A 14,405-nucleotide genomic window follows, 5' to 3' on the forward strand; every position below is an offset into this window, starting at 1 on the left:
CAAAGCTGCCATAATGTGACTGATTGCTTTAAAGCAAGCATGCGGTGCTTTTCACCAGATCCAGCGTCTCGGCACAGAGCTAGTGTAACTTTACCTATACTTCAAATACTCATTGCATACAACCCCAATCACCTAGGCTATGCTTTAGCATGGAGATACCAGATCATCCGAATCCACCCTCATACCCTGCACTGACATTTTGTGCCCTGTGGATTACAACTGATCATTAAAAGGTCTCCCGGAGCAAGTGGACGTGACACTTGCACTAGGCTCTGACCAGAGCCCTCTGGTCTGGTCCTATTCAGCCCTCTCTTTCCTCTGATTCAACTTGTTTACAGTTTGAAGGTAGTTCATACTTGTCAGCTGAAGTAAGAAAAAGTCTTCCCAAATCGTTTATTTATTTTGAAATGGTGTTTTCTGCATATAACCAGTGCCTTTCAGGGCACATGGCAGACTTCTGGTAATGCTTCCAGAGGCTGTCAATCCCCAAAATGGGGAAATTGTGAAATACTTTGCCTTGTATAATGTGCATATTAAACCTAGACATCTGCATTGCAACAAATTTAGAATCTACAATGAGCCTTCATTACCAGCTCTTTTCTGTGGGATTTAAATGGGAATATGCCTAAGCAGATGGCTGTGAATGTTGTTTTACCTTAGATATTTGAGGTCATCAGAATTTCAGTGGCAGGATTGTTTAGGTTTTACTGCACATGAAAAGCTTTGAAATGATCAACCATTTTCTCGGGCATGTAAAATTTGTTTCTTCTAAGTTGAGGTTACTTATTTACTGCAGAAAAGTAATCAGTTTTGTCCAAGTAACAGTCATTTCTGACTCTGATGCACCTTTTTTATATTTGTAGGAAGCGATCAACTTATTGGAACCGATGACAAATGATCCTGTGAATTACGTACGCCAGGGTGCGCTCATTGCCTCCGCCTTGATTCTGATTCAGCAGACCGAAATCACTTGTCCTAAGGTAAGTTCATCAAGCAAACTTTCACTTTTTCCTGTGCTTTGTGACGCTTGTTCGCAATAATTCCCAGTTTTATTTTGCTGAAGGGGGATTCCTTGTCCACCTTGTTTTGACTCATCTATCGTACCGTTCTTATTCAGTTTCTTCCATCACCACCTTGTGCTGCAGATCCGGAAGATATGTTACTTGCTTACGAAGCTGGGAGTCAAAACTTGTAAGGAAATTCCTCTTTTTGTATGATCACCCCTAAAGTTTTGGACTAATGCTCCTGGTTTTTCTTCTCAGAGTGCATCGAGGCCGGCAAACCAGACCCCAGTGCCAGTGTTCCAACCCCTTACAAAGTGTATGTTGAATGAGCTACCCCCAGTTGACAGAGACTGACTTACTTATAAGTCCCTAGTATATGGTACCAAGGGTACCTCGGTATTGTAAGCCAGAGTGCACCCCTTCCATCCCCTCCCCCCCCCCCCCCTGCTAGTTAGAATTTGCCATTTAAACAAACGGCAAAAAACCCACTTACCTTAAAAATATATGCCTCCCTTATGGAAGGCCTATGGAGCCCCGAGGCAGGGAGCTATATATTATTAAGAAGGACAGATGCTTTTTTAATCTGTCCTGACAGCATCACTTCCAAATTGTCGTTTTGCTGTGGAAAGTCAGTAGCCCTATTGGCTAACAGAGTTATCGGCTGACCCCTGACATCTGAATGGGACTACTAAAATGGGTACTTCGATGTATCAAATTAATTGTGGCATTAAACCCGACATGATGCCCAAGTCGAATTTAAGGTCGCTTTTAAGGAAAAGCATCTTTTAGAAAGTTGCCAATCTGCTGTCCAGTGGCTTCACACGGTTGCTGGCCACCAGACAGCTTTCTATCCTCCTGAGGAGTAGTGCCACTGACTCCTAGGCTTGGAACAATAGCAGCCTACTACAGAGGGAGGTGTTACCTCTCCCTCTGATGAAGCCACTAAAGGTGTTGGCCCGAAAGGAGAGCTTCAAAAGCAAAGCCGCCTTTGGTGGACAAATGGCGATAACACACCTGATGGGTTGCCCCCTTGTTCAGGTAGAGAGGCTGGCGGCGGGAACAAAGAGACCAGTGCCCAAACTGATTTTCCAGTGGGCACGTAGCACACAGGTAGCTACACCTCTATGGTGGGCTATTAAGCTCCTAACACCCAAGGAACTGTTCAGACCGCTTGAGAGTTGGCAGAATAGTGATACCACACCTAGCCAGACATCATCATAGGGTGGGTGGGATCCTGGTAGCGCTTTGGCTAGGGACCACATCATCCCCTCCATAGCACTTACTGGGTATACAAAGGACACCCCTGGCACCCTGATCCTCAGATCACGACAGAACTGGAAAAGGGCTAAAGAAGTACTGCCCTGTGGACCCCTGGACCATCTAAGAGAAGATGCACCATCTGCTGAACTGCACCTGCTGCACTTCGGGCTAGGGAGGGCTATGCTTTTGGCTCTTGGCTCAGGGAAAAGACACTCCGGAGCCCTAGACTAAAGGAGTGACTTATAGGCTCAGTCGGCTGACCCCCTGGAACCAGCACTAGGGCCATCAACACTGAAATAGCCCAACTCTCCAAGTCAGTAGCCACTTCTGGAGAACCGCCAAGAGACTAACCCTCAGTGGCCAAAAGTTGCACACCAGTATTACGATTGAGCTTCAAGCGTAGGTATATAGTGCTGGATGTGAACGCAGTGGGGGAAGTCTTGGATTTCTAGTTGCGTTGCTGGTTTCCACTTGTGGACTATACAGCTTGCATGAAGGTTGTCAGGAGTGGCCGTGGAGTATTAATGTGGGTGGGGATCCGTAGCAGTGCTGAATGATCTGCTAATGACCCGTGGGACGAGGAGCCCCCAAGTGTGTTATTTATGAATGTGGATGTGGAGGACGCTGCTAAGTGTTTCATGGATGCTAGTGAGCAACAGTGTTTGTTCTCATCATCCGTGTGGCTGCTGGAGGTTAACTCATGGTTGTAGTTAGAATATAGGAGCCAAAAACCTAACTATGGATGAAATATCAGCGGCCGAACGGTTGTCTCTGAACTGAAGGTGCTTGCATGATCAGTTCTGCGCCTGTGATGAACCCCCTCGACTTTGCTTCTGTGCCCGCGGATGGTAAATGGGAGCCCCATATAGAATAGTCCTGTATATGCCAAAGGAGAAAACATGATTGATATGTTGACTATGTCATGTCGATAGGTGTAAAAAGCTCAAGCTGCCATCTCGCGGAGCGGCATGCTTGAGTTGGCTTTGGGAGATTACCTTCACTTGAACAGCTGTAGCTGCAGGTGACCTAGAGATGTCTTAATGACAAGTGTTGAACCGTTAGTGCTCTTGCCTCTAGTTAATTGTTCTTTTATAATAATTCTCTGGCAGTCCACTGTGTGCGTACACAATGTCCTTGTAAACATTGCTCCTGCATTCAGGAAGAGATAGTTTCCAATTATTGCTAATTAAATGAGTGACCTGGCTCGGTCAGACTGTTAAATGATCTCTGATTAGTTGGAAGTGGGAGATTAGCTTATTGTATTTGTTTCCTTTCCTGAGACAAGTACTTGTTCTGGCTGTGCGCCGAGGTCAGAAATTCATGAACAATCTAGTCTGTCTGGCTGCTCGGCAGCGTCATCGGTGATACTTCTTACCTTCCTTAAGATGGGCAAGCATTTATGATTCATCGTGCGTGCGTCAGGTTATCTTCAGTCCACCTTCTTGCCTATCATTGGTGGGAGCTTGCATGCTCCCGGTCTCCGCATCATGAGAGCCTGTGTTATTCTGAATAGTATTGCTACATCTCATCTCATGGCCTGGACCATGTGCACATTAATCTTTTCTGAATGACGCCTATTTTATGTCTAGAAGTTCCTTTGCGGTGCTTTCTCGTTGACAAACACTTGCCAGCTAAATTTGCATTTGTTGAGCTCCTCCAGTGAATGTGTCTAGCTTTTTTTAGCATGTGCTGTTGTACATGAGTTTTAAACAGATTAATTCTGTCACCAGATTACATTATTTCCCAGTGCAATTCAATGATAGGAGGGATATTTCACTCTTAGAACATGTCTGGGAGGTGTAAATCCTTGATTCTATGTTATGCATAAAGCATAGCCAGCCTGCATCCTTTCATCGTGATCTCAGAAGTCTGTTATGATCATCCGTTTCAAAACCCAGATCCTTCCTGGTGGCTCTCCATTGCATAGCTTGGCCCTCCACAGAGCACTTGATCACCTCTGTTGCTTGCAGCTCACAGCGCGTCAATGATTCCATTACCATGGCTGTCAAATTACAAGCAAGGTCACTGGATCATAAATAAGGACCTAGAAAGTCTTCTGCACCTTCCTGGGGCCGATGAAGTATAGAGATTTATGTCCTAGTACTGTTCACCATCCTTTCTGCCAACTGATCTCTGTATCCCCAGTACTAAGAGCATCACCGCTGATCTTGGTCTGATCCCTCATCAAACCCTCCTTCAGTACCTACTATAGGCCCACAGCCCTCAGACTTGGCTGACTCCTCAGTGTCCATTCGCTAGGCAGTTAAGGGTAGGGTTGTAACACTGCTATCCTCTAAACTAATCTACCAGTGACTAACCGACCATCCCAGCAACCACCATCTGCTTGACGCCACGCAGTCCGGATTCAGGCCCACCCACAGTACAGAAATAGCACTCATCCTCATGTTACTTGACAGAGGAGACACCACAGCCCTCTTTCTCCTGGACCTCTCTGCAGCATTTGACACACCCCATCCTCATCGGTGCGTCCCTCAGATTGGCAACCAAGGCTACGTGGTCCACTGGCTCTGCCCATTCTTAATGGACAGAACACTAGCTGTCAGCCTGGCACCTTACTCCTTGGATGCTCACAAACTGAACTACAGAGTGCCTCAAAGTTCATTGCTCTCCCCACCCACTTCAATGCATGCATGGTGACATGCAGCTCATACTCTCCCTCTCGGACAAGACCCCCAACACAAGAAACCAGTTCATCGGTTGCATGACCGAAGTCGCTAACTGGATAAAAGCCAGCTGTCTCAAGCTCAGCGCTGACAAGACAGAAGTAGTGATCTTTGGCAAGAACATGTACCCACACCCAGAACATACAGCAGGAACCTCGGAATAATCTTGAGCAACGAACTGGATATGACCTCACAAGTCAGCACCATCACTGCAGCCTGCTTCCACACACTGAAGATGATGATGAGGAAGGTCTTCAAATGGCTCCCAAGCAAGTTGGACTATAGGAATACGCTTTATTCAGGGATCACCAAGCAACTCACTAGAAAAGTACAAACCACCCAAAACTCAGCAGCCAGGTTCACCCTCAACTTCCCACACATAGCTCGCACTCCCACCACACCTCAAGAAACTACAATGGCTCCTGATACGTGTGGTACGTTTTCGTGTGGTGTTCTTGGAAGCAGCTGGTCTCGTCGCGAGCAGTTCGCTGACATGGGGGCTGAAGAAGGCAACCCGGAACCAGGCGCCGCCGTTCACAGTTGCAGGGAGTGTCGCAGATTAACTTGTATGGAGCATGGATCAGCCTATCGGCATGCGCAGTCTCTGCATTACCATGTCCGAAGAAAGCGCAGTTCGTTCTAGAGTGACTCTTCACAGCACAATTGCAGGAGTAATGTCTGAGTCTATTCTGCGTAACGATCCTCCATCTTCTGGGTGGAAAACAGCTTTGACTGGCCACAACACTTCGTTCAATATTGAATAATTGAAGAGATGCAGTGATGGTGTGTAACTCAGGATTTTATTGGTTCTTTTATTGCTACTGTTGTAAAGCCCCAGCTCGCACTACTGAGAAGGGGCCGCCTGACCCCAAAATGGCCACCAATAAAGACACAAACTTAGAAACAAAGGACTCGCTTACGCCAGCTTTTTCACCCATCGGAGATGAACAGAGTCTCACTGCCCGCATTCTCCAACAAGACAATACAGCCCCCAGGCAGGAGATACGTGCCTCTGTCTGTTCAAACCTTATGCACCTTATGCAACCTTCCCCCCTCTCCGCTCCTACTCTTTCCAGCTTCTGTCCTCGGCCCTCACATGCCCTTGCCCTTTGTCCCCACCCTGTTTTTCTGTGAACCTTAGACAGACTTCCTTTCCTCTCTATGGTTGTCTGTTCCCTTATCCTCACTCCTTCTCCTACCCTACCCCCCACTACTTTCTCTCGCCTTTCACTCCTTCCCTAATTGTATTGCTGATTGTTTGATTTAATGTTTACTTGTTGATCTTCTTCTTCTAGTATATTGTTGAACCACATTGTTGCACTTCCTGTCATCTCTCCTATCGTCTCCTACCGCATCCTCACTCTATTTGTCTCTCCCTCCCTCCTCTCTCAATGTTTTGAGACTGAACTATTTGGTCTGATGCCCGATGGAGCTACTTGGTTTAGCTATAGGGGAGATGGGCCGTGGATTCCCTCCTTGGTCGTCACCTACCCAGTCGGTCTTTAGGCAGACTTCATTTCGTCTCTCCTTATTTTCTCTTCCCTAGCCCCTTTCCTCTCCCCTGAATCTCTCCCCTTGCCTGCTACTCTGCCTACCCCCTGTCCTTTGTGCCCTTTGACTAAGCACTCCTTCTCCCCTTGCTGGGGAAAGATCCAATATTTATACTCTGGAGTCTCAGCGAACCCGCTGAGTGAGTCCACTGCGCCAAGGGAGCCACTCACACTTGAGGTATGGTATGGCACCCCATGCCAAAGCACTCCCTCTCCCCTTTTTGGGGAAGGATCCAGTATGTAGGCCTTGGAGTCTCAGAGACCCGTCAGAGTGAGTCCACTGCGTAAAGGGAACCTCTCTCAATAGAGATAGGGAAGGGACACCACTTCCCTTGGGATCACAGCTTACTGGACTTTGGATGTTGCCTTGACTCGTCTACCGGTTTGTGTCCCCGTCACCCTTCCCCTCTTCTCCCCATGCTGTGTCTCTCACCCTCCCCCTCCCCTCCTCTTTCCCACCTTCTTTATCTGTCTACTTCCCCTACTCCAACCCCCCCTGAATCTCTCACCTTGCCTTGTTTTCCCCTTACGTATTTGTGCTTATTGTTTTTCTCGACCTTACAAGTAACTATGTTGCCATGCTCTAAGAACTGTGTAACCTTTGTAACGATGTAACCTGTAACTATGATCTGATGCTCATGTAAAGCGCTCTGATACCTCCGGGTCTAGCCAGCGCTATATAAAACTTTTAAAAATAAATAAATAAATAAATAAATGCACTCAATTCAGACTCCTCACACATACATTGAAGGTACTACACAACTCAGCCCCCCCCCTACCTGAACAGTCTCATCTCTTTCCACCAAATACCCAGACTACTCTTCTCCGCAGAACTCCTACTCGTACACATCCCACGCACACAAAGAACCAGATCAGGAAAACTGGTGTTCTCTTGCATCACTCCTAAAGTGTGGAACGGCCTCCCAATCCACATTAGTGGCGGCGACTCTTTTCTTGAGTTTTGTAAGAAGCTGGACGCCTGGCTCTTCAGTGATCCAACGTACCATAGGCAGGGCTAGGCACACACACCTGTCCGTGCCAGGATGCAGGTGATAGTGTGCTTTACAAATGAAAATAACATAACTTGTTCCAGTTAGAAAAACAGTCTTACATTTATTTTAATTCCCCAAAAGTAGACACGTGTCGAATGTACATTGAGTCACTCTGCCATCTTGCCTATGGTGGATCTTCTGCATAGCTTATCCTTGTGTCTTCATTCACAAAATTGCAATTGTTTCCGTGTTTAGGGTCTGACCCATGTACTCCACATAATTTATTGAGTGAAATCATGCCAAAATGTGTGGACCAATTGCCTTCCTCATCATGTTTGGTGTCCTGATTAAGTCAACAAATGCGCTCTGGTAGTGGAGAGGTGCACTTTGGTCTGCAGCGGTCACCGTAGAAACTGTCTCGATTATGGGCGGTTTAATTTCAGCTTCTATCCAATCATTGAATCCTGAATCCGTTAGTTTGACAAAGTTGAAGGCAGCAATAGAGCCAGAAAGTTAGTCTGTGACTGGTATCTCCAAGCTGGGTGAAGTTCTGTGTAGATGCGCTTCAGTACCATGCGCAATCTGAGGAGTGACAGGCCTATTGTTTCATTCTGTGTAATGAGAGAGTAATTCAACACTGTACCACAAGGTAGGTAAAGTAACAAGTTGCAACATCCTATATACTCCTTGAGTTAGTCTGCATTATAAGCCTAGAAACACAAGGTGCAAAGCCTAGGCCTGATCAGAAGTTCAACACTTGGAGATGGGACACCAGTTATGGAATTTATGAAACTCTGAATTTTCCTAACTGAGAAGAACCTAATTTGATTACTTTGTCAACATGTGAGCTGAAGCTGTTACGACGTCTTGACATACTGCAAGTCCTGTGAAGTGAGTTAGACGAGATTTGAAATTCAGGGATTTACGTTTGGGGAAAACGTTTACTACTCCTGGCTGTACTGGATATTTTGTGTGCTGCCCAGAGAAGGCTGGAGTGCTCAGTCTAAGCTCTTGATTGTACTATTAATCGTGGCTTCTGGTTTCTCTTTGAGCGAACATTTCAGGTGGCATGCGTGTACACTGATGCATGAAGGGAGCAAGTGTTGCAATGAAGTGGCAGATCTGTCTCCTTTTTGCTCTTAGTTTGTTTGTTTCTTTGCAATTTGTTTCCTTCTCAGTGCATTTGCCCACACAGGTCTAAGGCGTAATCCTTCAGCGTTGGCGGAACTCCTGCTGGGACTGGCATTTTGATGAAATGATGTGATGTACCTAGAAATAGGTCGCAAGTCCTGGGGCTTCATGACCACCCACGCCTTGTATGGCGTTAGAAGCCTGAATCGATGTGACAGCGAATCCCCAAAAGGACGCTATTTGAGCTGTTGTTTGTCGGGATTCAACATCCTAAAATAAGACAACTGCTGTCACTGTGGTCACACAAAAGTGACTCCATCTTGGAAGCCATGTTCACAAATTCTTGGTGGGACCTAGATCCTAAGAGTGGTCCCTTAAGACATGGACCCATTCGCAGCCACCGACCACCCCAACAAATTAGCGGGGAGTGAGCACACACCCCTGAACTCACAAATCTTGTGCCAACCAACTAAGACTTTAATTCCCCTGCAGAACGGTGTTCGTTTGTTTTTCACAGAAACACAGTATTTACCATCTAGTGGAAAAAAGTTGCAAAGACCTGTAACAAGCCTCTGCTTTATGAGATTATAATTTGTACAATTTCACATACCAAAAAAAATTCAATTTACTGCACTATCCATTAATTCAAGCTTATTGTGGTTTCATTTTTCATAAAATTATCAATATGGATAAACTACATAAAAAAGGATAATGTTTAAGAACTGGTAGAGCAGAAGGGTAAGGAAACAAGAAAATGGATGAACTTTAGGCATGGAAGTGATCAATAGAAAATGTATATTGGCCTGTGCCAAGAAGAGCGTGGATCACATGGTGTGAATTCAGTTGCCTCTCTAGTCATCCATGAAAACTCACTTCACCCTCATCTGGTGCATTTAAATGGGAGGTTAATGTTTTAAGTAGGACATTCATTTCAAAAGGGTTTGAAGCTTCACATGGACTGAACATAGATGTATTGTCTTGCAAAGCACACATTGGCGAGCACACAGAGGCAAAGAGCACAGTCATTTGCCCAAGACAGTGGGATTTGATCAAGTTGGGAAGGAGTGAAGCACTTCTGTGCGGCTCCACTCCATCGCTTCCAGGGTGGTTCGGAGCTGCGCAAAGCCACCTAGCTGCATAGAACCATTGCCGAGGAGGTTTCCGGATCCAGTCAGGCGGCTCGGTAGTATTCGAAGGTAAGTAATCTGCATTACAGACCAAAGAGCATTACCAAAGTACCCTTTTCATCCGAGTATCGAAACCAATGCTGAAACAGATATTTGAGGTTTCAGATGAGAAAAGAATTTCCATAGAGGCCAGCTTAAGATGTTTAGAAGAACCAGTGGGTTCAAACACCCTACAGGCAGAGACAGCTGCTACAGAAGGCATCACGGAGTCCTTCCTTCTATTAAACAAGCTGTGGCAAAGAAAATAGGTCTGGAATTAAGACCTGTTGGGTTAGCAGATATTCCCTGATGCTGTCCAGCATGGCTAAAGCGTAACCAAAAAAAGGTGCTGTCACGTGTCAGTCCACCTCATTTTTTTAGGCGCACACAGCACTCTTGCATGCACCTACAAAATTACAAAGTTATGCAGGCTCTTTCTTTTCCTTCATTTTTTAACCCAAGTTGTATAAAAAAAAGTGTAAAAACATGTTTGCTATTCATTTTTTTTTTTTTTCACGCTCTGGTTCGATGACGAAGGGTGTTGGTGGTGGAATACACAGGGTGCAGATTGGGGAAAGAAGCAGCACGGGTCAGAAATAACTCACAGGGTGGAGGTGGGAGAAGTAACACAGAGGGCGGGGGTGCAAAACATGTACACAGTGGAGGAGAGCAAAGCATTACAAGCATGTGCATGTGGAGCATGTGGAGAAGTGTGGCTCACTGGTTAGAGGCGGCAGACCCGTGAGCAGAGAACGGCCCGGGACCAGGGTTCGATTCCCGACGCGGCAGGGTCGTGGACCAAGGTCAGCGGACTCGATAATTCTCGCCTCGGTGCCTACTCTAGTCAGAGACCACACGCGGCAACTCTGGGCATCAGCTTGCCTCATCTTCACAACGGCCCCCCCAGATCACCGGGGATGCTTGGTCGCACCTTAGAGATACCCATCTGGGACCATCTCTCAGGGTGAGCCAGGACGGGTTCCCCAGCGGTCGAAGCGTGGAGATACTCCTCCGGGAGTCGATTCCTAGCGCTATATAAACCCACAATTACACGACAGAGACAATTACAAATGACCTGCACTCATGTAGTGTGCTTAACCAAATAGAAAAAAGTAGCTCTTCAAAAGTGAGCATTGGAATGGGTACACGTAGTGTATCTGGAATTCCAAGAGGAAAAACACAGAGAGGACAGAAAGCCCACACAAGCTAACTTACAAAAAGCAAACAATGGGAGTAAGCAGACAAAAGGTCTTTTGTTCAACAGAACGCTTTCGGTGTCTGAAAGGCAAGACCTAAAAACAGTCTGCTAGGACAGAGGAAATTATCAAATGTTTACTGTGCTCTGAAAGACCCCAGTACACACCAGACAGTTAATCTCTTACTCTGCCCCAGTTGCCAAGCTCTATGGTGATAGAGAACATATCCTTTATTTACCAACATAGCAAATGGCCTGTAAAGGTCTTGGATGCTGTACCCAGTCCTCACAAGACATCAGTGTTGACTTGACAGACATTCTACCAAGGACGCTAAGACCTATGGTCCTGGAATGGTTGGCTCAAGTGGGTTCGGAAAAAGTCCATGTTTCAGCACTCCAACAAGTACCCGGATTAATATTTTCCACAAGGATAGGCAAAATGAAGAGAGGCACATCAACTCAGCAGGTCCTTGTTTCTCTATTTCTTTATTGAAAAGACCTTTCTTAAGAATGGCCGTAGCCAACGCATTTCGACCAAAAGGTCTTAAGGGCACAGAAAATGACTATGTTCTACTGCAGTTCATTAAGATCCTTCTATGTATTTCAATTTGGCCCCTCGCTCTATCTAGTTGGGAGTAATTAAGAGGAAGCAGAGGGATCTATTCCGGATACCGTCAAACAATACCTATCGGACCGATCAGAACTTGTGACGTAAAAAGCAGCTCTCTGTTACTTATAGTGCAGGCACTTTTTTTTTATAGCTCCATATCTCCGCTCCATAAGACTAGCTGCAAGAGCTTTAGATTTATAGGTGGTTATTGCCGGCTTGATTAAGCGATTGCCAGTTTTAGTTGGGACTCTTCGTACTGCACTGGCGTTTGATTCAAGGCCACCTTGCATTATCATCAGTACGTATGCCCAGATACTCGTTCAAATGGTTCGCTGTAAATATGAAAGGTGGATATAATTTCTACTGTTAATCATGATTTTCGTTTTTTTCCGTATTGATGGTAAGTTTCCTGTCTTGGCGGAAGCGCGTGAATCCAGATTGCAGGCAATGCATTGAGTTTTTTTGCGCGAGCTAGTAACACTGCATCGTCTGTAAAAAGCAAGATTGGGATATATTCATCCTCTAACTTGGGGGCATCGAGGTTGAGGTCAGTGAGGAATTCAATGAGGCAGATTCATAATGTTTCAAGGACAGAGAGCTGGTGTGTCCCTGTTCTTTTCTGTCTATTAGATTGTAGATCTTAGTTGCTTATTTACCATTTAACCCCTTTAAATTGAAGCTTTTACCTGCAACCCCAGAATATTTGTTCCGAGATGCTGAACAATGGTCTTTTGGCCAATGACCTTTTCCTTATCGCTGTAAGAAAAATTATCTTATTCTTAACATTGCAGTCAGATGGCTCTCAAAACTCAGATGGCCAAGATGTCCAGCAGTTCTATTTTACCCCTTAACCCCTTCACCTCAGGGCTAATTCCCCTGCGGTGCGGGGGGGAGGGGGGCCGCGTGCGGTGCTTGTGACGAGCTTGGCTCGTCACGCTGCACGGTGGCGCTGTGCTCATAACGAGCTGAGCTCGTCATGACCACCTGTTTCTTCAGAACGCTCAGCACATCAGGGGAATTATCCACGCCTGGGAGCGTTGCAACGGTCATGACGAGCTCAGCGCCACTGTGCCTCATGACGAGCTGAGCTTGTCATGAGCACCGAATGTGTTATAGTGGTAAAGGTGAATCTACCATCTCTGAAACCTCAGCCACAGTAGAGAATTTGTGGAGACTGAGGATCGAAGATGAGACGTCTGAGGGTGTTAGGGCGATCGGGTGGATCGTATCGTGAACAGGACCTGGATAAATCGTGGTCACTGGGGGAGTGGATCCCGTAGATGCTCTCAGCAGCGAGGCGAGCTGGGAAAGACTTCCGCGTTTGATCCACCCGATCGCCTTGATACCCTGAGACGTCTGAAATCGGCGCTCCTTACTGCTTCACACAAATCATACCAGGAAGACGCCAGCTCGCTTCCCCACCTCGAGGATCCTCATCTTCGATCCTCAGTCTCCACAAATTGTCCCAGTAAGACGCCTGCTCGCTTGCCCATCCCTAAGGATTCCTCATCGTTGATCCTTATTTCACTCCCAACACAGCACTACTACCAAAGACAACCATGTCCTGATGACGATCCCAAACAATTGAGGATCGAAACGCCGTCGACTCTACAGCACATTATTCGGCGCATTCTCTACTGTGGCTGTTGCTTAATCTTGAATTGAACACATAAGTCACTTGATTTGTTCCCTTCACCCAGCCACCCACTGTATGATACTCCTCACCTATGTTCACATTGCGCCGTTCACGCTGTCTATCCTACCACTTGCGTCGCCACTGTTCACTTGTACACCTTTGAGCACCAAGTATTTAGTTGGTTGTCATATGATTTGTCTAATACAGTGCTACTCTAACTGTATGAATATGACCCTGCCTAACAATTATTTTCTAAATATAATATGAATAACGACACAAGATCAATTGAGTAACCGGCTCCTTTATTTTCGTTCTTGTAATGCTTTCTGCACACATATGTAATTGTCTACCAAATATTACCTGTTGGGATATTGTTATTTGTTTTACCTCCTTACCCTGATCCCGACTAGGTCTATGGGTTATACTCCTGTACCACTTTACCTCATCTGTACAGGACACGCTCTGGAGCTTCTAAGTTGTGAAAGTTGAGCCCGGAATGCAGGGCCCTCCACTTACTGTAATCACGCCTGAGCCCACTCCCGGCTGTGTATATTTTTGCAAACGTGTGAGCGTCAGCAGCTCACTCGCACCTTGTTCTACACTGAACAGGGGCTCGAGACACCCTTAGAACTGAAAGTACTGCCTGTCTCGTGCTCCAGAGTTACACTACAGCACTTCGACGCCTCGTCAGGAGTCGTAAGCGCTATACAAATGCAATTACAATACAATATGACTGACGGCAGCAGACGTGAGGGATGCCCCCTCCTCGGCCCTCCCCCTGCCCCCTTCCCGCTCCTCACCCCCTCATCCCGCAAGAGCCGAGCCCGGTGCATCCGAGGCGGCTCAGACTCCAGGCGCCAGCGCAGGCATTAGCAGGCCTGCTGCCGGGTGTCTGCTTCCCGGCAGATTGCATTACTCTGATGATGCACGTGGCGGAGCATTGTTAAAGGCGCGCGGACCGCCATGTCTCCAGGTCCATGTGCATCTTAAAGGATGCAGGCAGCCGTGAAACAGGAGGGACCCGGTGCAGCTTCTTAAACTGGAATATTTATGTTGAAAGATGCTGGTTCTGAACATGGCATCTGGCTCTGTCTGCACTCTGTAGGGACTCCCTCGGCTCTCCTGGTCCGCATGCTCAAGACACATCTGTGATGACCCAGTGTTTTGGGAATCACAG

The 14,405-nt window shown here is 46.6% G+C and overlaps 1 protein-coding gene across 1 annotated transcript in view; it reads left to right on the forward strand.

Annotated features, from left to right (window-relative positions):
• PSMD1 (proteasome 26S subunit, non-ATPase 1) overlaps window positions 1–14,405 on the forward strand; it is a 279,570-nt gene that overhangs the window by 231,322 nt on the left and 33,843 nt on the right. The window contains exon 18 of the mRNA XM_078666359.1: window positions 864–980. Coding sequence (XP_078522485.1) covers window positions 864–980 — 117 coding nt within the window. The remainder of the gene's footprint in view (window positions 1–863; window positions 981–14,405) is intronic.

The sequence above is a fragment of the Lissotriton helveticus genome, chromosome 11 (genome assembly GCF_964261635.1).
Source record: "Lissotriton helveticus chromosome 11, aLisHel1.1, whole genome shotgun sequence".
NCBI classification, from domain to species: Eukaryota; Metazoa; Chordata; class Amphibia; order Caudata; family Salamandridae; genus Lissotriton; species Lissotriton helveticus.